This window comes from Barbus barbus (assembly GCF_936440315.1).
Source record: "Barbus barbus genome assembly, chromosome: 12".
Lineage (NCBI taxonomy): Eukaryota > Metazoa > Chordata > Actinopteri > Cypriniformes > Cyprinidae > Barbus > Barbus barbus.
This window is the reverse complement of record NC_136740.1, coordinates 18,388,854-18,414,527: the sequence shown is the minus strand read 5'-3', so window position 1 is coordinate 18,414,527 and position 25,674 is coordinate 18,388,854. Positions and strand designations below refer to the sequence as shown.

At 36.5% G+C, this 25,674-nt stretch overlaps 1 protein-coding gene across 1 annotated transcript; it reads right to left on the bottom strand.

Annotated features, from left to right (window-relative positions):
• Nucleotides 1–141: 141 nt before the first annotated feature.
• LOC306877942 (uncharacterized protein) lies at nt 142–25,584 on the bottom strand. The gene is made up of 12 exons (XM_079429998.1): nt 25,493–25,584; nt 25,169–25,217; nt 23,165–23,195; nt 22,218–22,298; nt 21,661–21,800; nt 21,416–21,541; nt 21,283–21,328; nt 2,856–2,930; nt 2,368–2,744; nt 2,169–2,273; nt 1,349–1,439; nt 142–482 (listed from the first exon to the last, which is right to left on the bottom strand). The coding sequence occupies exons 2-12, from the start codon at nt 25,214–25,216 to the stop codon at nt 460–462; spliced, it is 1,143 nt and encodes a 380-aa protein (XP_079286124.1). The 5' UTR covers nt 25,217; nt 25,493–25,584; the 3' UTR covers nt 142–459.
• Between the last annotated feature and the right edge of the window lie 90 nt (nt 25,585–25,674).

Below are 25,674 nucleotides of genomic sequence, written 5' to 3'. Positions count from 1 at the left end.
CAGTGAGCTTTATAAGACAATGCAGGTGCTAAAACCGATGGAGATGCTGTATTCAAACTATGGGACAACCTAATGGAAGCAAGGACATCTGAAGGATATAATTTTTTTTTTACCTACAAATCATACAAAAGAAACAAGGTTCTGTAAGGAACTATGAATTTATTTTACACACGGCAACAGACCTTTAGAAACAAGCAGTCACATTGTTTGAGGATCTTACTGACTTCACTTAAAGATGGTTTAATCACTCACTAAAACTGTTGCTACAAACCTTTCATCAAAAGTGTAAGGAAAAAATTAAACATTTAGAGTAATTCTACTCATGTATACACTGTAAAAACAAAGCAGCCTAAAAGTCAAGAAAAAAAGTTTGGTCATGAACAGTGTCAAAAAAAGCCACGTCAAAAACAGGCAAAGCAGGTTGCATCCAAGTCTTGGCCTCATCCATCAGATCAATGCTCAGTTGTAGAATCTTGATGGACCTGTCAAGGTAGAGCAGTCTGTGAAAACGAACTTTATGCATTATGCCAAATAGTTTAAACTATATTAATTTTGCATATTTGCTTATTTGTTGCCAGTCTCTATGCTTCTCTATAAAAACAACTGTACCCCAACAAAAGCATATTTTTGTCTTACTGTGAGTTTGAATCACACAATGGCCTCAGTTGTGTTTCCACACTGCATGAGCAAAGTCAAAATTAACCAATCCTGTTCTTATTTTGCTCTTATGTTTTGGACAGTGTAAGCATAAAAAAACCCCATGGAAACATCTGTGTTGCCCACAGATATAATAATGATACCAAATGGCGTTTAGATATGCAAAGATTCTAAGCCAGAGGTGGGTGGCATCATAGACATATACAGACGCCCTATTTGACCGTTCCAGGCACGTAGATGTGGCCGCCATCTTGGAACAGTATTTTTGACATCATTCACCATAGTGTAGGTTCGCACAGAGCCATTCTGTGCATGATTGTGGCATCCTTCCAATATTCAGTGATTACTATGGTGAATGACGTCAAGTTTACCGCTGCAATATGGCGGATGGCTTACGTATAGCGGCCCATAGAAACAGTCACTAATGAGGCATCTACGTATATATGTCTATGGGTGTCATAACCAAACTATGAGGATACGAGTCATTTTATATTACAGTAATGGTCATAACGGAAATTCCACAATTTTTAAAAAAAAATATATTTTATATAACATATAATAATACCTATTTTTGGTGTTCCAGCAAAGCAAAAATTTTTACTTTACAAATGAGAGGTATTTATTTTATTTGGAACTCAGACTCAAAACTAGCAATAATAGAGTCTGACGGGGAAAAAAAGGTGTGCAATACCTGGCATGCTGCTGGAGAATCTGTCATTTGAGTTGTGTGGAAGACATGAGGATGAGTAATTCATGGAGGGTAGAGGCTTCACACTGGGCACCTGAAAAACAATTCAAATTCACAACTAAAACATGGCTGTTTAAAAAAAAAAAGAAAAAGAAAAAAGGTTTCTTTCAATAATTTGGACACACTGCTAAACGTGACAGATGGCTTGATCTTCTTGTTCATTCTATACAGCGTGTTCTTTTGCCACTAATTTTCAGATCTTTTCAGAAAGATTATAGACATTTATACAACCTTATTTTTTTTTTTTTTTTTAGAAGTAACCCAGTGAAATTGGTTTGAGATCACTGAAGCCTTCAATGAAAACCTTATCATTCTTTAAAAAGTAAATCAAGCATATAAAACTAACCACATCCTGTGTTAGACATGTTTCAGAAAACAAATATGCAACCAGTTTCCTTGACTCGTTACTGTTTGTACTCAACACAAATGTACTTCAGAAATATCACCCAAACCTGAAGCTAAAATAGTTTTTAAATTTGCACACTAGACGTACTAACTAAATAGTTTTGTGTCTTTTAATGAACCTTACACATAACTACATGGTAGTCATTTGTTTTTAATTAGACAGCTTTCTGGAACAATTGATATTCTGCAGTCACTTATTTTCATATAATGACCAGGATTGTGTGGCATTAAGAATTAATTGTATTTAAATAAACTTGAATTTGATTTAAGCTAATAAAAATTATTAAGAAGTGCATTTGGATCACAAATAACAATAATAAAATGATAATAAATGTAGAGCATAAATCAGAGCCTTTACCGATGAAATTTTTCTGAAGCGATACTCCATCAGAACATCCGTGAGCTTCTGTGTGACCTTCAAGACAATCTGAGCATCGTCCTCGTTTTCAATACGGAAAGAGTCCTAAAAATAAACCATTTTAATTACTCCAAATGGCTGATAATGTAAACACATGAAGTGCTTCAACAAGCATTGTATATCCAAAAGAGAATAGTACCAGATATTTGAGCAGCGTTGCTGGGAGGCTGTTCTCCGGGCCTTTAGGGCCATGTCCCATCAATCTGTCGCCACTGCTGTTCATGGGCATGTCATTAGGGAAAGGTCTGCCCCTGCCCTCATTACGCTGACCAGGCCCAAAGCCATCTGGGCCCATGGGCATGGGTCCATCATCAGGGAAATGCTGCATGTCGTCTGTTTCCATCATCCCCCTGTCTGGTCCAGACATGCCGTTACCATAGCGACCTGGGCTAGTGAAGTCACCCATATCAGAATAACCTCTCCTCATGGGGGGTTCATCCATACCCCCACGCATGCCAGGGGGAAAATCAGGCATCCTGCCACCCCGGGGTGGGAAATCCCCCATGTACATGGGACCTCCATATGGATGTGAGGAAAAAAAGTCAAGCAACTATACTCAACATTCCAAATCACAGTTAGACAATTCAATTCTATTAACACAAACACATACATTGGTTAGACACTAACCTGATTTTAACCCTCTTGGACGAGGCCTAAGAAGACCAGCAGCTCCTGCAAATGCTGGATTAGGTTGTGCAGACACTTTAAAAAAACAAAAAAAACATCAGGTAAATATCTTGCTGCCTAGGGTTGAGCGATATGGCGAAAAATAACTTTTTTTTTTTTTGACTGATTCAGGATTTTTTTTTTTTTACATAGTCAACTTAATGTAACTAGTAACTTAATAATTTGAATCATGTTTTAGTGAAAGTTCTATATCGAGTGCAGCACACATGAAGTGCTCAACATGGTGTAAACGTAAAACAAATGACTTGTTAAATATCTTTGCAGAAAGGATGCATGAAATATGAAATGCATAAAAAAAGCAAATATTGTACAAACTTGTCTGTTCAGAAATAGCTAAACTTCCCAGTTGCTAGCAGGGAAGTGATACTGAGATTGTGCTAAAAGAGGTCAGAACAGATGTTATATCTTCCCCAGCGGTTCTCAATTCCAGTCCAAACAAGAAATTAAATGACTGTTTTAATATCTGTTAATTTTATTACTACAAATTAAATTCCTTGCTTAAACACTGACTTGATGCTTGATTAAGTCCTCTATGGACACAAATATTCAAAAGATGTTTTAATAATTCACATTTTTAGCTGTCCAATGTGTGTGAGAATTTGGAATATTGTTTAAAACCAGTGTTCGGCTTTTAAATAGTAGAAATTGTTAATGTTTATCCTCTTAAGACCCGTGAAAAAAGTTTTAGGAAAAAACTTTACATTGTTCAGAGCAGGGATGTGCAACTTTTGGTCCTGGAGGGCCACTGTCATGCAATTTAGCTCCAACCCTAATCAAACACACCTGCTTGTAGCTTTCTAGTGATCTTGAAGACCTTGGCTATATCCGAAATCACCCCCTATACCCTCATTCACTATTTCCTACATTAGTCCACTCATACAGTTCACTTGAAGGAGTGAATGAACACGAGTGAGTGAATTCGGACACTGAGTGCAGTCCTTCCGCCGCTTTTGTAGTTTGCTTGCTGTTTAATAATCTTTTGATACGGGCAGCTCCAGTAGTAAGATTGAAGGATTTATCTTGAACTCTGTCACGGAAATTATGTATAAACCCTAATAGTCAATTTACGATTAATTTTGTACCTGTGTTGTATTACGCCGTGGAGGAGCGCTTCTAAAATGAATGAATGGGTGATTCAGCTGCTCTCACAGTGCATTCTGGGGATTCTCTGTTGAGTGTACATCGGTTTTACACTCGTTTTTGCGGTGCATTGTGGGATTGAATGAGTGCACTCGAGAACATCCACTATCCTTTCGAACACCACTTAAAATGGCTGTCCTCTCAAATATCTGAGGGTATATATAACAATTGATTTTTTAAATCAACAATGCAGTTAGTTTAGGAATTTTTTTGCATAAAGATGATTCTCAACTATGTTATAACAGAATGATTCGACATACCACTTATCTTTCTGCAAAATGTGTGTAAAATGGCCATAAACGTGTTTTCTCATCATATACAATGCATCTATAAACTAAATCTAATTTGCATATTAAAGTCTTTTTGGGGCAACAAAAAGAAAAGTGTAATAACGGGAGTAATAATTGACTTTAATTATTAAGATTTTCATAATAATATATAATATTTCATTGGAATATTGAAATATAATTTCTTTCCCTATTCATTTATTGTGTCTCCCAAAATGCTTTTACATGCTTTTAGTCCCGGTGTCCTCATATGACGACATGTATGAAATCAACATCCTGTTTCATAAAGTCATATTTAGATTTGAAACCCCATAACATTTCCCTGAGATGTTGATTTACGACACAATTAAAACAGACAGATTTAAATGACAATTACAAAATATCATATTTCCATAAGAGTATCACTAAATTAATATTAGACATTTTTTAAGACCAATGAGAGGGAGTGGTCATGGTGAAGCATCCAATCATTTAGTATCTCTGAAAAAGTCTGTATGTATAGTCTCAGAGAAATTCACTGAAATATAATATCATGAGGCCGCAGGGTCTTAAGAGGTTAAAATAAAGCCGCTGAGATTATAGAGGATTTCTGCATTTAATTTCTGCAAAATTTCTGATATGTGCAGAAGGTCTGAGACAAGCTTGAAACTTTGAGTTGCTTGCAAGAATTTGAAGGTCAGGGTCACTAAACAGCTGTGGAATGCAGATAGAGAGGAATGGGAACAAATACCAGCTGGAGCCAGTTTGCGTTTGATTTCGTAGTCTAGCAGGTAACCTGCAGGTTTTTAAAATCAAATTTAAGACTTTTTAAAACCTTTAAGACCTGCACAAATACAATTAATACCTTATAAGCACAACATCTTTGGTAACATATTAAAGTCTAAAATTACTGTAAAAAGCATGATTTACAGTTCAGATACAGGTTTTCACAGAAACAAAAAAGTTTTATAAAATGAACTTCACATTTCAGCCTCCAAACCATTTTTAACAAAATGGATGAGTCAAAAGTATCAATTATATTAATTTAAACAATTATTATCAATTAATTATTATATTAATTAAATACAATTTTTTTCTAATCGTTTTAATTGTTTAGAATTCTTATAGATCCACCAGTTCACATTTACAACTCTGCGTGCTGGCAGCTTAAAAACATGGGTTGATTTTCATTCTCTGCCAGCAGGTGGAGCTTTTGGAATGGCAGAAATATAGCAGTTTTACAAAGCAGCAGCACCTGACTTTGAAACATGCAGCGCTCATATTAATTTAATGAAATCCTAGTCTTTTAAAGTTTAATCGTCACATTAACCAATATCACACAATTCAAGTTGAGCTTTATTGTCATTCTGCTACATGTGTGGACATATAGTGGAACGAAATGTCGTGTCTCGCAGGACCACGGTGCTACATACTAGTTAAACGTAAGATAAACATACAACAATGCAAGTATAAAAAACAACAACAACAACAAAAAAAAAATATAGCTGCGAGCAGCGATGACGGGCCCAAGCCGTCAGCATACGCCACCCCGGTGGCATCGATAAAACGGTGCCCAGCGAGCACAAGCATCACAGTAACCCTCTGGCAGTTTGGTTTTAAGGGATACGGCAATTAAAGGGTTAATCCAAACCATCAACTCTGTGAAACACACACACACAGAACAACATATAAAACTTTAAATTCTGTGAAAATATATTTTTCATTGGTAGTTGATGTTAGTTAATGCATTTACTAATGCTAACAAATGAGAAATTATTATAGTTACCAAAGGTTTTAATGATTTATTTTTCCATTAACTAACATGAATAATTTTTTCTAACACAAATGAATAAAGTAAAAAATATATTGTTAATATTTAATGTTATTTGTGCATTCACCAATGTTAAAAAACAACATTATTTAACTGTTGTTAGTTAACATCATTAATAAATATATACCATTTAATGTTGATCAAAATCAATTCCAAAATGTGTTAATATATTATTACATTTTAAAGTTTTATCTTTTGAACATGACTATTTTTCTAATATTAAAAATATTTTGTTCATTGTTAGTTCATTGTAAGTTCATACTATCAATGAAGAATTAACATGCTGTAAAAAATATATTTTTCATTGTTAGTTCATGTTAATTAATGCATTCCCTACTGTTAACAAATGAGACTTAATTATAAAGTGTTATCAAAACCTTTAATGCTTTATAAGCATTTTTGAAGGATTTTATTGAGAAGTTTAAACAGACCCTCTCTCTCTCTCTCTCTCTCTCTCTCTCTCTCTCTCTCTCTCTCCCCCTCCACACTCACTGAACTCACACAGTCAGTCACCCACCCAGTCACCTACCGCACACATTAGGAGCGCAGTGACAGCAGATCTCTGATAGTTTTAATTTTCTGCTCTCCATAGTGTATTGTAAATTCATGAAATTAATCACATATCCTCAGACGGTCTTGTTCTGTGTATGTAATTTTTTATGAAGTGTTTGGAAGCTGCTCTTTAAAGATAAAAAAAAAAAAAGTGTTCTTTTTTACTGTAACTTTAATAAATTGCCATTAAATCACCGTTCAAGATATCCTAAATCGGTCCGCAATGAAGCATCTTCAGTATCTTGGAAGCATGTGAAAAAATGTTTGGTGTGAAATTTTGGTTTCTGCTTGAAGGAGTATGAATTTGTTTACAGCCCGTTAAAAAAAAAAAAAAACGCATTAAAAAAAAATAGCCGATTTCCTGTTGGTCGTAGCTAATGACTGTAAATTAGAAAGTTGTCCGGATTAATAAGAACAATTTATGTACCGAGTTTGGTGTCTGTAGCTATCATTATATATATATATAATCATTAATAATTATATACCATTTAATGTTGATCAATATTAATCCAAAATGTGTTTATATATTATTAAATTTTAAAGTTTATCTTTTGAACATGACTATTTTTCTAACATTAAAAAGATTAATAAATGCTTTAAAAAAATTGTTCTTTGTTAGTTCATACTATCATGGAAGAATTAACATGCTGTAAAAATATATTTTTCATTGTTAGTTCACGTTAATTAATGCATTTCCTAATGTTAAGAATTGAGACCTTATTATAAAGTGTTATCAAAATCTTTAATGATTTATAAGCATTTTTTAAAGATTTTAAAAAACAGACCCTCTCTCTCTTTCACCCACTGCCTCAATCCACACAGTCACTCACACAGTCACTCACACCCCACCCCCACCCCTCACTCAGAGGCAGGCTGGCAGGGAGCTCTAACTCAAAAGCAGCTCTGATAGTTTTTTAATTTTCTCCTCTGCATAGTGTATTGTAAATTCATGAAATTAATCACATATCCTCAGACTGTATTGTTCTGTGTATGTAATTTTTTATGAAGTGTTTGGAAGCTGCTCTTAAAAGATAAAAAAAAAAAAAATATATATCTTTTTTACTGTAACTTTAATAAATTGCCATTAAATCATCGTTCAAGATATCCTAAATCCGTCCGCAATTTAGCATCTTCAGTATTTTGGCATCATGATAAAAAATGTTTGGTGTGATTTCCGTGTTTCTGCTTGGAGGAGTATTAATTTGTTTACAGCCCGTTTTTAAAAAAAACCCACATTAAAATAAATATAGCCGACTTCCTGTTGGTCGTAGCTAATGACTGTAAATTAGAAAGTTGTCCGGATTAATTAGAACAATTTATGTACCGAGTTTGGGGTCTGTAGCTAAAACTAACCCCCTCATTTTTGACAAAAGGTGGCGCTATAGAGTGCCTCTTCCACGCCCGTATGAGCTTTTTCCAGTGTCTAACTATCATTAATACTGATATGTGTGTTGAGTTTCATGACATTCTAAACATGTTATCTGCCTCAAAATCACCAGAAACGAATTTTCAACTTTGACACGTTGCCATGGCAACATAATTTTAGATATCAATATTCCCTTCACAGTTTTACATCGGCCGTGTTTGGACATTATTCTGGTGAAGTTTGAAGCAAATCGAGTAAAAATAAGATGCTGAATTCAAAGCATTTTGAAAACGACACACTTCCTGCAGCCAGTTGGTGGCGCTATAACTTTCAGTCATAATAGTCACATCTATCCGATCGGCATCATACAACGAACAAATCACTGGAGTTTGATCTACATCATACAATGTATGTGGACGTTATTAGGCATTTCCTGGGTCTCATTTTTCGCCATAACTTCATCGCCTCGCCACGGGCAAACCGTTCGACATATCAAAAATATCTTCGCAATTTAGCATCCCCAATGTCTTGAGATCATGTTCACCGAGTTTGGTGGCAATCGTATGGAAATCCTCAGAGGAGTATATCAAATTCCAGAACATGCGCTTTTTAAACAGCCCTGAATAGCCGACTTCCTGTTGGGCGGAGCCTATGAAATGCTGCACGGAAGTTGTTCGGCTCAATGAGTTCTATATGTGTACCGAGTTTCATATGAATACGTGCAAGTATGTGTGAGCTATACATCAAGCTTTCTGACAATTTTCCAGGGGGCGCCGTAGAGCCCCTGTGCCCCGCCCGGGTCCCAGCCTCAGCCGCGTCCTAATGGCCGCAGGTTCCAACGTGCGTGCCAATTTTCAAGAGTTTTCGGGCACGTTAAGGCCCCCAAAAGTACCCGGATAGTCGAAATAAAAAATAATAAAAAAAAATATAGCTGCGAGCAGCGATGACGGGCCCAAGCCGTCAGCATACGCCATCCCGGTGGCATCGATAAAACGGTGCCCAGCGAGCACACACAATACAGTAACCCTCTGGCAGTTTGGTTTTAAGGGATACGGCAATTAAAGGGTTATTCCAAACCATCAACTCTGTGAAACACACAGAACAACATATAAAACTTTAAATTCTGTGAAAATATATTTTTCATTGGTAGTTGATGTTAGTTAATGCATTTACTAATGCTAACAAATGAGAAATTATTATAGTTACCAAAGGTTTTAATGATTTATAAGCATTTTTTAATGATTTATTTTTCCATTAACTAACATGAATAATTTATTCTAACACAAATGAATAAAGTAAAACATATATTGTTAATATTTAATGTTATTTGTGAATTAACCAATGTTAAAAACAACATTATTTAACTGTTGTTAATTTACATCATTAATAAATATATACCATTTAATGTTTATCAAAATCAATTCCAAAATGTGTTAATATATTATTACATTTTAAAGTTTTATCTTTTGAACATGACTATTTTTCTAATATTAAAAATATTTTGTTCATTGTTAGTTCATTGTAAGTTCATACTATCAATGAAGAATTAACATGCTGTAAAAATATATATTTTTCATTGTTAGTTCATGTTAATTAATGCATTCCCTACTGTTAACAAAAGAGACTTAATTATAAAGTGTTATCAAAACCTTTAATGCTTTATAAGCATTTTTTAAGGATTTTATTGAGAAGTTTAAACAGACCCTCTCTCTCTCTCTCTCTCTCTCTCTCTCCCCCTCCACACTCACTGAACTCACACAGTCAGTCACCCACCCAGTCACCCACCGCACACATTAGAAGCACAGAGACAGGAGAACTCTGATAGTTTTAATTTTCTGCTCTCCATAGTGTATTGTAAATTCATAAAATTAATCACATATCCTCAGACTGTATTGTTCTGTGTATGTAATTTTTTATGAAGTGTTTGGAAGCTGCTCTTTAAAGATAAAAAAAAAAAAGTGTTCTTTTTTACTGTAACTTTAATAAATTGCCATTAAATCACCGTTCAAGATATCCTAAATCAGTCCGCAATGTAGCATCTTCAGTATCTTGGAAGCATGTGAAAAAATGTTTGGTGTGAATTTTTGGTTTCTGCTTGAAGGAGTATGAATTTGTTTACAGCCCGTTTAAAAAAAAAAAAAACACATAAAAAAAAAAAATAGCCGATTTCCTGTTGGTCGTAGCTAATGACTGTAAATTAGAAAGTTGTCCGGATTAATAAGAACAATTTATGTACCGAGTTTGGTGTCTGTAGCTATCATTATATATATATATATATATATATATATATATATATATAATCATTAATAATTATATACCATTTAATGTTGATCAATATTAATTCCAAAATGTGTTTATATATTATTACATTTTAAAGTTTATCTTTTGAACATGACTAATTTTCTAACATTAAAAAGATTAATAAATGCTTTAAAAAAATTGTTCTTTGTTAGTTCATACTATCATGGAAGAATTAACATGCTGTAAAAATATATTTTTCATTGTTAGTTCACGTTAATTAATGCATTTCCTAATGTTAAGAATTGAGACCTTATTATAAAGTGTTATCAAAATCTTTAATGATTTATAAGCATTTTTTAAAGATTTAAAAAAACAGACCCTCTCTCTCTCTTTCTCTCTCTCACCCACTGGCTCAATCCACACAGTCACTCACACAGTCACTCACACCCCACCCCACCCCCACCCCTCACTCAGCTGCAGGCTGACAGGGATCTCTCACTCAGAAGCAGTCTAAGTCTAACTCTCTGATAGTTTTCAAATTTTCTCCTCTGCATAGTGTATTGTAAATTCATAAAATTAATCACATATCCTCAGACTGTATTGTTCTGTGTATGTAATTTTTTATGAAGTGTTTGGAAGCTGCTCTTAAAAGATAAAAAAAAAAAAGAAATGATCTTTTTTACTGTAACTTTAATAAATTGCCATTAAATCATCGTTCAAGATATCCTAAATCCGTCCGCAATTTAGCATCTTCAGTATTTTGGCATCATGATAAAAAATGTTTGGTGTGATTTCCGTGTTTCTGCTTGGAGGAGTATTAATTTGTTTACAGCCCGTTTTTTAAAAAAACCCACATTAAAATAAATATAGCCGACTTCCTGTTGGTCGTAGCTAATGACTGTAAATTAGAAAGTTGTCCGGATTAATTAGAACAATTTATGTACCGAGTTTGGGGTCTGTAGCTAAAACTAACCCCCTCATTTTTGACAAAAGGTGGCGCTATAGAGTGCCTCTTCCACGCCCGTATATGAGCTTTTTCCAGTGTCTAACTATCATTAATACTCATATGTGTGTTGAGTTTCATGACATTCTAAACATGTTATCTGCCTCAAAATCACCAGAAACGAATTTTCAACTTTGACACGTTGCCATGGCAACATAATTTTAGATATCAATCTTCCCTTCACAGTTTTACATCGGCCGTGTTTTGACATTATTCTGGTGAAGTTTGAAGCAAATCGAGTAAAAATAAGATGCTGAATTCAAAGCATTTTGAAAACGACACACTTCCTGCAGCCAGTTGGTGGCGCTATAACTTTCAGTCATAATAGTCACATCTATCCGATCGGCATCATACAAAGAACAAATCACTGAAGTTTGATCTACATCATACAATGTATGTGGACGTTATTAGGCATTTCCTGGGTCTCATTTTTCGCCATAACTTCATCGCCTCGCCACGGGCAAACCGTTCGACATATCAAAAATATCTTCGCAATTTAGCGTCCCCAATGTCCTGAGATCATGTTCACCGAGTTTGGTGGCAATCGTATGGAAATCCTCAGAGGAGTATATCAAATTCCAGAGCATGCGCTTTTTAAACAGCCCTGAATAGCCGACTTCCTGTTGGGCGGAGCCTAAGACATGCTGTGCGGAAGTTGTTCAGCTCAATGAGTTCTATATGTGTACCGAGTTTCATATGAATACGTGCAAGTATGTGTGAGCTATACATCGTGTTTTCTGACAATTTTCCAGGGGGCGCCGTAGAGCCCCTGTGCCACGCCCGGGTCCCAGCCTCAGCGGCGTCCTAATGGCCGCAGGTTCCAATGTGCGTGCCAATTTTCGAGAGTTTTCGGGCACGTTAAGGCCCCCAAAAGTGCCCGGATGATTGAAATAAAAAAAAAAAAAAAAAAAAAAAAAAAAAAAAAAAATATAGCTGCGAGCAGCGATGACGGGCCCAAGCCGTCAGCATACGCCACCCCGGTGGCATCGATAAAACGGTGCCCAGCGAGCACAAGCATCACAGTAACCCTCTGGCAGTTTGGTTTTAAGGGATACGGCAATTAAAGGGTTAATCCAAACCATCAACTCTGTGAAACACACACACACACACAGAACATATAAAACTTTAAATTCTGTGAAAATTTATTTTTCATTGGTAGTTGATGTTAGTTAATGTATTTACTAATGCTAACAAATGAGAAATTATTATAGTTACCAAAGCTTTTAATGATTTATAAGCATTTTTTAATGATTTATTTTTCCATTAACTAACATGAATAATTTTTTCTAACACAAATTAATAAAGTAAAAAATATATTGTTAATATTTAATGTTATTTGTGAATTAACCAATGTTAAAAAACAACATTATTTAACTGTTGTTAATTTACATCATTAATAAATATATACCATTTAATGTTTATCAAAATCAATTCCAAAATGTGTTAATATATTATTACATTTTAAAGTTTTATCTTTTGAACATGACTATTTTTCTAATATTACAAATATTTTGTTCATTGTTAGTTCATTGTAAGTTCATACTATCAATGAAGAATTAACATGCTGTAAAAAATATATTTTTCATTGTTAGTTCATGTTAATTAATGCATTCCCTACTGTTAACAAATGAGACTTAATTATAAAGTGTTATCAAAACCTTTAATGCTTTATAAGCATTTTTTAAGGATTTTATTGAGAAGTTTAAACAGACCCTCTCTCTCTCTCTCTCTCCCCCTCCACACTCACTGAACTCACACAGTCAGTCACCCACCCAGTCACCCACCGCACACATTAGAAGTACAGTGACAGGAGATCTCTGATAGTTTTTAAATTTTCTCCTCCGCATAGTGTATTGTAAATTCATGAAATTAATCACATATCTCAGACTGTCTTGTTCTGTGTATGTAATTTTTTATGAAGTGTTTGGAAGCTGCTCTTAAAAGATAAAAAAAAAAAAGGTTTCTCTTTTTTACTGTAACTTTAATAAGTTGCCATTAAAACACCGTTCAAGATATCCTAAATCCGTCCGCAATGTAGCATCTTCAGTATTTTGGCATCATAAGAAAAAATGTTTGGTGTGATTTCCGTGTTTCTGTTTGGAGGAGTATGAATTTGTTTACAGCCCGTTTTAAAAACAAAACCCACATTAAAATAAATATAGCCGACTTCCTGTTGGTCGTAGCTAATGACTGTAAATTAGAAAGTTGTCCGGATTAATAAGAACAATTTATGTACCAAGTTTGGTGTCTGTAGCTATCATTGTATATATATAATCATTAATAATTATATACCATTTAATGTTGATCAATATTAATTCCAAAATGTGTTTATATATTATTACATTTTAAAGTTTATCTTTTGAACATGATTATTTTTCTAACATTAAAAAGATTAATAAATGCTTTAAAAAAATTGTTCTTTGTTAGTTCATACTATCATGGAAGAATTAACATGCTGTAAAAATATATTTTTCATTGTTAGTTCACGTTAATTAATGCATTTGCTAATGTTAAGAAATGAGACCTTATTATAAAGTGTTATCAAAATCTTTAATGATTTATAAGCATTTTTTAAAAATTTAAAAAAACAGACCCTCTCTCTCTCTCTCTCTCTCTCTCACCCAGCTCCTCAATCCACACAGTCACTCACACAGTCACTCACACCCCACCCCACCCCCTCACTCAGCTGCAGGCTGACAGGGACCTCTCACTCAGATGCAGTATATCAACTCTCTGATAGTTTTTAAATTTTCTCCTAAGCATAGTGTATTGTAAATTCATGAAATTAATCACATATCCTCAGACTGTATTGTTCTGTGTATGTAATTTTTTATGAAGTGTTTGAAAGCTGCTCTTAAAAGATAAAAAAAAATAAAAATCTATTTTTTACTGTAACTTTAATAAATTGCCATTAAATCATCGTTCAAGATATCATAAATCCGTCCGCAAATGAAGCATCTTCAGTATCTTGGAAGCATGTGAAAAAATGTTTGGTGTGAATTTTTGGTTTCTGCTTGGGAGGAGTATGAATTTGTTTACAGCCCGTTTAAAAAAAAAAAAAAACACATAAAAAAAAAAATAGCCGATTTCCTGTTGGTCGTAACTAATGACTGTAAATTAGAAAGTTGTCCGGATTAATAAGAACAATTTATGTACCGAGTTTGGTGTCTGTAGCTATCATTATATATATAATCATTAATAATTATATACCATTTAATGTTGATCAATATTAATTCCAAAATGTGTTTATATATTATTACATTTTAAAGTTTATCTTTTGAACATGACTATTTTTCTAACATTAAAAAGATTAATAAATGCTTTAAAAAAATTGTTCTTTGTTAGTTCATACTATCATGGAAGAATTAACATGCTGTAAAAATATATTTTTCATTGTTAGTTCACGTTAATTAATGCATTTCCTAATGTTAAGAAATGAGACCTTATTATAAAGTGTTATAAAAATCTTTAATGATTTATAAGCATTTTTTTAAGATTTTAAAAAACAGACCCTCTCTCTCTCTTTCTCTCTCTCACCCACTGGCTCAATCCACACAGTCACTGACAGCCCACCCCACCCCCACCCCTCAATCAGAGGCAGACTGGCAGGAGCTCTCACTCAGCAGTTTAATAACTCTCTGATAGTTTTTTAATTTTCTGCTCTCCATAGTGTATTGTAAATTCATGAAATTAATCACATATCCTCAGACTGTATTGTTATGTGCATGTAATTTTTTATGAAGTGTTTGGAAGCTGCTCTTAAAAGATAAAAAAAAAAAAAAAAATCTATTTTTTACAGTAACTTTAATAAATTGCCATTAAATCATCGTTCAAGATATCCTAAATCCGTCCGCAATTTAGCATCTTCAGTATTTTGGCATCATGAGAAAAAATGTTTGGTGTGATTTACGTGTTTCTGTTTGGAGGAGTATGAATTTGTTTACAGCCTGTTTTAAAAAAAAACCCACTTTAAAATAAATATAGCCGACGTCCTGTTGGTCGTAGCTAATGACTGTAAATTAGAAAGTTGTCCGGATTAATAAGAACAATTTATGTACCGAGTTTGGTGTCTGTAGCTAAAACTAACCCCCCCATTTTTGACAAAAGGTGGCGCTATAGAGTGCCTCTTCCACGCCCGTTTATGAGCTTTTTCCAGTGTCTAACTATCATTAATACTGATATGTGTGTTGAGTTTCATGACATTCTAAACATGTTATCTGCCTCAAAATCACCAGAAACGAATTTTCAACTTTGACACGTTGCCATGGCAACATAATTTTAGATATCAATATTCCCTTCACAGTTTTACATCGGCCGTGTTTTGACATTATTCTGGTGAAGTTTGAAGCAAATCGAGTAAAAATAAGATGCTGAATTCAAAGCATTTTGAAAATGACACACTTCCTGCAGCCAGTTGGTGGCGCTATAACTTTCAGTCATAATAGTCACATCTATCCGATCGGCATCATACAACGAACAAACCACTGAAGTTTGATCTACATCATACAATGTATGTGGACGTTATTAGGCATTTCCTGGGTCTCATTTTTCGCCATAACTTCATCGCCTCGCCACGGGCAAACCGTTCGACATATCAAAAATATCTTCGCAATTTAGCGTCCCCAATGTCTTGAGATCATGTTCACCGAGTTTGGTGGCAATCGTATGGAAATCCTCAGAGGAGTATATCAAATTCCAGAGCATGCGCTTTTTAAACAGCCCTGAATAGCCGACTTCCTGTTGGGCGGAGCCTAAGACATGCAGCGTGAAAGTTGTTCGGCTCAATGAGTTCTATATGTGTACCGAGTTTCATATGAATACGTGCAAGTATGTGTGAGCTATACATCAAGCTTTCTGACAATCTTCCAGGGGGCGCCGTAGAGCCCCTGTGCCACGCCCGGGTCCCAGCGTCTGTGGCGTCCTAATGGCCGCAGGTTCCAATGTGCGTGCCAATTTTCAAGAGTTTTCGGGCACGTTAAGGCCCCCAAAAGTACCCGGATAGTCGAAATAAAAAATAATAAAAAAAAATAAATAAATAATAATCCTTAGAAGAACAATAGGGCCCTGCGCCTTACTGGCTTGGGCCCTAATAATAATCCTTAGAAGAACAATAGGGCCCTGCGCCTTACTGGCTTGGGCCCTAATAATCCATAGAAGAACAATAGGGCCCTGCGCCTTACTGGCTTGGGCCCTAAAAAAACAATAGAGCATCTGACTATAGACAAAAATAGACCATCTGACTATACATATACTATAAATACTATACCTAGTTGCCTAGACATACACAAACTGAGACTGTACAAGAACTTTACATATATACTGTACATGAAATTGTGCAAAAAATTCAAATAAAAAGTTGTATATACATTTCGTACATTAAATTGTTGTGCAGATTAAAGAGAGATTTTGTGGGAAGCAGCGCATAGTGCAAAAAGATTTGTAGTGCAATGCTCAAGTAAACATTTTTTTGAGTCTTTGTAGCAGGGAGTGTTCATAGAAAGTGTCTGGTGTGCATATAGTGGGATGAGTGCGTTACTACAGGTGGTTTGTATAGCCCACTCACCTGTGTGTAGCACACTCAGAATTGCACTTAGAAAAAGTTGTCAACTGTATTAATGAGTTGGGTGGGGGGGGGTCAGAGGGGAACAGGGAGATTGGAGTTAAGAGCTCTCACAGCCTGGGGAAAAAAGCTGTGGAGCAATCTGACAGAGCGAGCTTTGATACTCCGGTCTGTATCTCAAATCGTGAGTAGAAGTGGTTGAGTGCATCTGGTAAAGATGTGTCATCGTCACTGGCCTGTGGTGGGGGCTTGTAGTCAGTGATGGTCTGAATGGCTTGCCACAGGGATTGAGTGTCTTTACTGTCTGTAAAGTTGTTGTTGATTTTTTTAGCATATTGTTGTTTTGCCTTCTTGATGCCATGAGACAGATTGGCTCTTATTGTTTTGAGGGCTGCTTTGTCTCCTGATCTGAATGCTTCATCTCTGGTCTTTAGCAGCCCACGAACCTCTGCTGTCATCCATGGCTTCTGGTTGGCACGTGTGGTAATGGTCTTGGTGACTGTCACATCATCTTTGCACTTTTTGATTTAAGCAGTCACAGTTTCAGTGTACTCCTCCAGGTCTGTGTGGTTGTTGTAGGTGGCTGCCTCCTTAAACATGTTCCAGTCTGTGTCCTGGAAGCAGTCCTGCAATGCTGAGGTGGCTTTGTCTGGCCATACTGTGATCGGTTTTTGAACCGGTTTGGCGAGTTTGAGAAGTGGTCTGTATGTTGGTATTAGCATAACAGTGATGTGGTCCGAGTACCCGAGGTGGGGGCAGGGTTCAGCTTTGTATGCATTTTTCTTTGTTGTATAAACAAAGTCCAATGTGTTGTTTCCCCTTGTTGCAAAGTTCATATGTACCCCTTTTCCACCAAAGCAGTTCCAGGTGCTAGTTCAGAGCCAGTGCTATAGCCAGTTCTTAGTTAGTTCGACTGGTGAGCACTTTAAGAACTGGTTGCTTTTCCACAGGCTAGAGAGCCAATACAGAGCCAGGTCTTACAATCACTGAATACGTTTCATGTTTCGGTTCACGAGTGCGGCACAACAGGCTTATTCGAGGTGCATCAGTGCCACGCAGATTGATCGATCGATCGGCACACAACACACTAAAAGCACCGCGAGAGCGATCCAAAAGCATAAAGAGCTGTCTGCTTTCCAGTCGCTCCCGCAGCACCCCGATATGCCTCGCACCGAACGGTCCGCGCAGCGCCAATCCATCCCAGACAAGCCTAAACAAACTATCAGCAATGGCGGACGTTGCATTGCTATTGATGTTCTTGGCTTTGCGCAGCTCCCCAGCTCCTCACGCAAGCGGTTCTTCCTTCTAGCCCAGCAATGTTTGGTTTCTACTTCCGAACCGCTTTTCCTGGTTCGGAGCTGGTGCTTTGGGTGTCGAAAAACAAAGAACCGGTTTGAAACTAGGCTCTGGCTCCGAACCAGCACTGTAACTGCCTTGGTGGAAAAGGGGTAATGTTGGTAGAACTTTGGCAAAACTGTCTTTAGGTTTGCATGGTTGAAGTCACCGGCTATGATGAAAAAGCCGTCAGGGTTATTTGTTTGTTGTTCACTGATGGCGCTATACAGTTACGAGGCGCTATACAGTTATACGAAGCGAGTCCTTAGCGTTTGCACACGGGGGAATTTAGACCGCGACAATAACAATGACCGTGAACTCCCACCGCAGATAGAACGGTCGACACTTCACAAACAAACTCCACCAGCGATGAACAATGATTTGATAATACCGCAGCATTGTTACACCAGTCTTTGTTGATATACACACACACAAGCCACCTCCGCGGATCTTACCAGACAGTGATGAATCTCTGTCTGCTTGGTAGCTGGTTAGCCCGTGCTGCTGAATGGCTGAGTCTGGGATGTTGTCGTTTAGCCATTTTTCGGTGAAAACAAACACACAACAATCCCTTGCCTCATGCTGTGTAGACCGACTGAGTTGAATTAAGTCAAGTTTGTTTTCCAGAGCGCCAACGTTTGAGAGCATGAGTGTTGGAAGAGCCGGTCTTGTAGGGTTAGCGCTTAGCCTAGCTCATATACCTCCGCGCTTACGTCCTCTCTCACACCGCTTGCAATGCTGCCTTGTGCCTTGCAGCTTGTTTTTATCCACCAACAAAATAGGCTACTATAATAGGCATACCACTTACAGAACTCAAACTTGATGTGCTGTTGTGGTAACTTAGGCCAGTTTCAAATAGCATATTTGGCACACTGCCTTTGTCTTGTCCTCAATCAATTTAAAGTGCTCCCACACAGCTGAGGTCTTCGGCATTTTTGTCTTCTCTTCCAGATGAACTGAATCGTGAAATTCATGACGTTCACTCATGGGCGATTCATATTCAAGTGTGAATGAGAACCATTTCACGGGGGATGCCAGGTGTGAGAAAAAAAAAGAAAAAGAATATTCAAATCTCAAAATTGAAAATCGAATGCCAACCCACCGAACGAATACTCGAATATTCTGGTCCAGCCCTAGTACCATTTAAGATTTTATGTCCTTAAATTTGATACAACTAAATTTAAGACTTATGGACCCGTGGAAACCCTGTCTAGACTGGGTAAATATGCTGTTGAAGAAAATTAATTTTATGTTGACTTTCATATGTTTATGAGAATATGTAGTGCAAAGCCTTTTTTGGTATGGCTTTATAGAAAGAAATGGGTCTGGGGCTTTTACCTTAAGATGTATGGATGACAAGGGGGTCTATAAGGCTATACTGGGCTAAGAGCAAGACGAATGGAAGACGGGGGGAGATGCATGTTCGTGACCGGAAGGGTTAATTGGGCCCTAAATATAAGGGAAATGGGCTTTAAAAGCATGATGTAGTAGAGTGTTATTTGCTTCCTCACTATGTATGGAAAAGTACAGCTGCGAGCTTGTAACCTTGAGTGCCTAGAGTGCAGATATAAAGGTGGAAGAGCACCCTCCCCGTCTGTCACACTCTGCAGCGACTTGCGTTTCTGTATGACTGTCTGACCTTCTTTGCAAAGAATAAACCTTTTTAAACACTGAGTTTGTCTCTTACATGGTGAGAGTGATTTTAATTTGCCAAGACAATGCACTAATAATATAACATTTATCTACTTAGTGCCAGGGGATATGATTAGCAAAGATGAGGACTGAACAAAGACTTCTTGCTAATTTTATGCACTCTTTTGACATTTACAGTACGTGTGTGTGATAAGTAAGAGTCAGTCGATAACGCGGTTATACCAGAGTAGGGTTTTAACAACCAGCTTTGCTTCCCTAAGATGATATCTTGTAGAAGATTTTTATTAATCAAAATATGAAAAAAAGTATAATGTGAATATAGCCATGTTTGTAATCTACTATTATGATCATGTGGTTTCTGTATGTAAGGATGCCTACAAAAGAGTGGATTGTGCCTAATCAAGTTATTCTGCTATGAACATGTGTATGAGGAGGCCTGCAGAAGAGTAATCAAGTTATTCTACAATTATGATCATATGTGTAGGGAGGACTCCAGGAGAGTAAAATGTTTACATTGGATGGGGGTAGAAGGACTGTGTTTGAAATATATTGAACACGACTTGAGGAAAAAACTACATAAAGAGTGTGCAGACACAGACACAACAGAAATCTCTGCAGAATCAAGGCCCCAATATACTTCAATTGAAATCAAAGAACGAACTGATATGACGTCATTTCGAACAAAATCAGGCCGAAACGAAGTTCGTTTTGGCAGTTCGATACAGCTCACCAAAGCAAACTTTCTGGAGGAGTTCGTTTTGGCTTCTAAACACCTTTGAGCTACCATTGGTCCGAGGCAATTACGCAATCGGTGGTTGGGTTCGGGAACTCCGCCTTCTTTGACCATTTTTTTTCCCCTAGTTCGTTTCTCATTCAACAAAGGTCAGGCAGGAGAACATCTCCATGTCACTAGCAACATAAATACACTGTGTCAAATAACTGCCACAAATATATCCGCACCTGTACAATCACTCGCGGAGAGACTTTAAAGGTTCAGAGAAAGTATTTAATTCCTAGAAAGAAATTGCAACGAAGCTTGGTGTCGACGACCCGGAGTCATGCAAAAAAAAAAAAAGATGTAGAGAAACATCAGATGCAAGTTTTCCAAAGCTATGAAAAGAATGAAATGAAAGAGTAAAGATAAGGTAGCAAGTACCAAATACACGCGTTTCAAATAAATGTTACACCATACTGCTGCTGCCGTTGTTCTTTCAATAAGCGAACTTAAAAGGTATACAATAAATTAAATGCCAAAAGAACATACAATAATAAACCTTTGTTTTTATCAAATTTTGACAACACAAAATATAAAAACGTGTAATAATTTATTCCAAGTGAAACTGAATTTTTAATGAGATGACAAGTTTGGACATTAGTGGGAGTATACTGAATGGTGTATGACAGAAGACAACTGACTTACTCATGGCCTGAAACGCCATAACTTCAAATGGCTCCTTTAGCACAGTCTGAAAGACAAGAAAAAAAGAAAAAAGAATGTATAATTAAAAAGTACTAGCGTGAGATCTTTAGAGCTCATCAGTATTTAGTCTTACCTTAATTTGACCTCTTCCCTCAGCTTTCTCCACTTCAGCAGCAGCAGCTTTAATGGCTCTCCTGATGGCTGGATCTTTAAGTGCAGCCTCTTCCTCATGAGGAACCTTGTCTTTGTGGTTCTGCTTCTGCATTCCAAAAAACAAAACACAACATAAAGTGGCTGTGTACTACATCTAAAGTATAGACAGAGATAATCTGTGATATGTTTATAAAATAAAAATAAACGTGATTGTGAAGATCATACCATGTATCTGAAACCGTGTTTCCAGCCGGTGATGTGAGCAGCCATTTCATTCTGCAGCCGCTGAACTTTACACAGTTTACACTGGTATTGGGGAGGAACCGACTTCGATGGGCTCCGATACTCCCATATGTACTGCAGGCCTATGAACACAAATCACATGTATTCAAACATAAGATCATTCACTCAGTTTAAAATACATTCCAACTATACAAATACTGTATATAAATATAAATATGCAGTTAGGTACAAGTTGCAAACAAAAATCAGCCAAGTATATAGAAGCTATTTGAGGGAGCAAAGCAATTATACAACTTAAAACATTACAAAAACTAAAATTATGGGATGGCATTTTAAACGTTTGATGCATTTTCCTCAAATATAATTTAAAAAGTGAATAATATATAGTGATCATTAGTATTCATCTAAACATTTATTTTGGACGTTTGTGAACATTGTTGATCAATCATGATTAAATTATTTCATTAGGTCCAATAAAAGCCTATTAGCCTTCATTTATACAAGGGCGTAACAAAATATTAATTAGATTCATTACTCACCAATAACAGCATCGGTGACTGACTTGAGCCGCTTGTTCAGACAGGGTATATTCTGGATGGATCCATTCTTGGAAGTGAAGACTGATGAAACACACATGAATCAGTAAAATCAAAAAGGACATGGACAAGCATGGTGAACCTGGACTTAAAGCACAGAAGACTGTGTTCCTACTCTACTGAAACAGTACCAAGTGGTTACTGTATCCCAAAAACAAAACTAGCTGAGTGCTTAAAGCACCCATTCATTAGTTACTCCCAGGCCTACATATAGGCAACAGTCACACTTGATGGAAAATTGTGGTCAGACAAGTGAGCCACAACTCTCTGCGCTTAAACGCTGAACAACATATGCAAACTCAACAGATTTGAACGAAGACTTTGAAAAAGCTGCCGTGGTGCCCGCTGTTTTTCTGTCCACAACCCCAGTAAGACGACAAAAGTACACCGGTTGAGACGTCAGCTGATCACACTGCAGCACTGTAACTGTTTTAATTAAGTTCAAGCCTAAAGGCACCTGAAATATAATGTATTTCATGTTAACTTTCCTTAGGCAGCTTAATGCATGCCTTGCGCAAGGCGCCACAATCAAAACATATAGGAGACCCTAAGGCGGCATACAGGGATTAAAGGTGGGATACCCAACCTCTGGGTGTACGTGGATCTTGACCTGCCGTTAAAGCACATGGCGAGAACAGGTCTTGATTTTTCTAATGTTGCTCGAAGGAGCTCAAAGTTGATGTCTCTAATGTTGTTCAGCACACCGCAGTTCAAATAGTGCAAAGCATTGGTCTGAAAAAGGTGCTAGCTTGAGAGCTGTGCTTTTGTGTTGTGTTCAGGGTTGAAGCTTCAAAGCTCTGAAACACCCAGAAGTGGCACATGGCAATAACATCACCAAGGCCAGGCACAGCTGAAGAGCAGAACTGAAGGGTTCTGAGGGCGGCACTTACCTATGTCACCACTGAAGAGCTGCTGCTTTTTCTGTCACAGACGACAAATAATATCGTTGGCGGGGGAGAGAAATAGAGAGGAATTAGAGAGATACAACAGCACTGGAAGGTGAAGAGCAGAGTTCGCTCTCCTCCTCCTCTTAAATTCTCCTCTCCACTTCAAAAGTAGAGGGTGAAAGTCCTTGGACGGGAGGACACAAAGTGTCTCTTCGCCAGACACTCTCATGCTAACAATCGTGCTATATTAGTCTCCCCAAGAATGGAGTTCTATCAGGTAGACAAGAAAATATACAGGATGATAGAGTAACATGTTCTGCAAGTTACATTCTATTTTCAAACAGAATGTTTTTTTGTTTTTTTTTTAACGCTGTGTCAGGCCATTAATAAAGAGTATGTTTCGAATGTTTGGGGTCAGTAAATTTTTTATATGTTTCTGAGGTATAGGTATTTTATACGTTTCTCTTATGCTCACCAAGGCTTTTTTTTTAAAAATCATAAATACAGAATAAACAGTAATGCTGTAAAACATGTTGATTTGGTCAAGAAACATTACAATGTTGATACATGTTTTTGTGTGTGTGTGCAGTCATTTTTCAGGATTCTCTATATAAAGTTCAAAAGAACAGTGTTTATGAAATCTTTTGTAACATTATAAATATCTTTACTGCCACTTTTGATTAATTTAATGGTTCCTTGCTGAAGAAAACCATTCATGTCTTAACATAAACAAGTAAAAAAAAAATCTTACTGACCCCAAATTTTGAATGTCAATGTAAATTTGAGCCTCTTTAGGAAGACTTCTATACAAAGTCTGCAATGAATGTGTGATGAGCACTTAATTATTTCCCTTAAGTAACACTCTCATTGTCATTGTCATCCTGCAAATACTCTTAACCTTCATCAAAGCCATCAGAGGCAGAGATTAATACCATTTTAGTATTAATCTTTTCATAATTTTTGAGAAATGTCATTCATTCATCAAAACGCGAGGATTCCTGCACCCATCCAACACATTGCCAACTACAGTTGGTCACAGTGTGATCACCGCTTTATTGGCTCATTTTGCTGGAAGATCTATATTGACTGATGAAGATGACTAGTACAACATGCAAAAAGGGGGGGATTCCTTTGAATAAAAACTGTAGCCCATCAAACAGACAGTTTGCAGAACTCTGTCAAACTGAGCTTCGTGGCATAACAGTTACAGGTGAGACAGGGGGGTGGGTGAAATCATTCAACCACTAACTAGATCAAAACAATTACAAATGGTTTTAGGTAGAGGACAAATGACCAAAAATCATTATACCCTCCATCTAGTTTTAGTGCTACTTTTAGTGACCTAAATGAGCTGACTAGTGGGACCAAACACTTAAATATGCCGACGTAAAAATGTCAGTTGTGTTACTGAAGTGAGACAATAAAGTGATTAAAAATAAAGTTGCAATGAAACAGAATTTGCAACAGATCTTTTCTTACATGTGTGACGTATTATTGAGTATTATGGATCATCAAAAACGAAAAAGTTGAAGACTTGCTTCTATGCATTGGTTGTTGTTGACTGGACTTTGAAATATTGGTACTCAACAATGAATATTCATCGTCTGATGAATACAAGTTTGCAAGAGTGGACTAAATGGAGAAGTCCTACATATATATGCTACATGTTAAATGTTTTGTTTAACGAAAGTATCTGTGTATTTTTAAATAAAATTAAAAATAGTTAATTTTAAATTAAAAATGGCTAGTTATAAAACATGCATGGATGGATAGTTTGTAATTAGATCGAACAACATGCATTTACAAATGTGATATGGTGAATTTTCACAAATTGTTGTTATTAAACAACACTAATCAACTAAAGTTAACTGACACGGACCACCAGCGGTTTGGGTAACCACTGTTTGAGAACTATTGCAGATCTGCAAATGGTCTACATCCACATGGTTGGGTAGGGATAATGTTGATGGAGTGGCTCTGATATGATGTGCTGCTATTAGGGCTCACCTTCCCACCGGCCCTGCCCCTCTTATTGGGATTTGGGTGAGCTTCCATGCTGTAAAAGACAACACAGATTACATTTTTGAATATTGTTGGAATTAAAAAAATATATTCAAAGAGAGAATAAGAGAAACTTGTTTGCAAATAATATGCATAATAATAATATGATGGCGACTCTGGCTCATAACAAAGATCACGCGCGTTCGTCCTGCAGCATGCGCAGCTACATTTAAACTCGCTGCAACATGAAGCGCGGGTTTTCTGTTCACTACAACGCAGCTATTTAAAGCTTTGTTGAATTATTTAGCTATTCGCTTTTGTTTTACTAACCTTGTGTTGGAGCAAAGACTTGTTTGGTCTTGAAAATTAAAACGCGATAAGAAACTGCGCCGAAATAATACAGCGAAGACCCTAGTCCGCTTCCGCTTATTTTCAAAGTAAAAGTTCTAGGTATAATTATGAACGTATATTAATTCATTTATTTTAGTAATTTAATCATACAGTAAATTATA

Bases quoted from the DNA above. Each gene is read 5' to 3' on its own strand.
- LOC306877942 (XM_079429998.1), bottom strand. From the start codon at position 25,216: ATGGAAGCTCACCCAAATCCCAATAAGAGGGGCAGGGCCGGTGGGAAG. The intron at 23,196-25,168 runs GTGAGCCCTAAT...CGTCTGTGACAG, and splicing joins GGGGCAGGGCCGGTGGGAAG to AAAAAGCAGCAGCTCTTCAG. The intron at 2,745-2,855 runs GTTAGTGTCTAA...ATCCATATGGAG, and splicing joins TCCAAGAGGGTTAAAATCAG to GTCCCATGTACATGGGGGAT.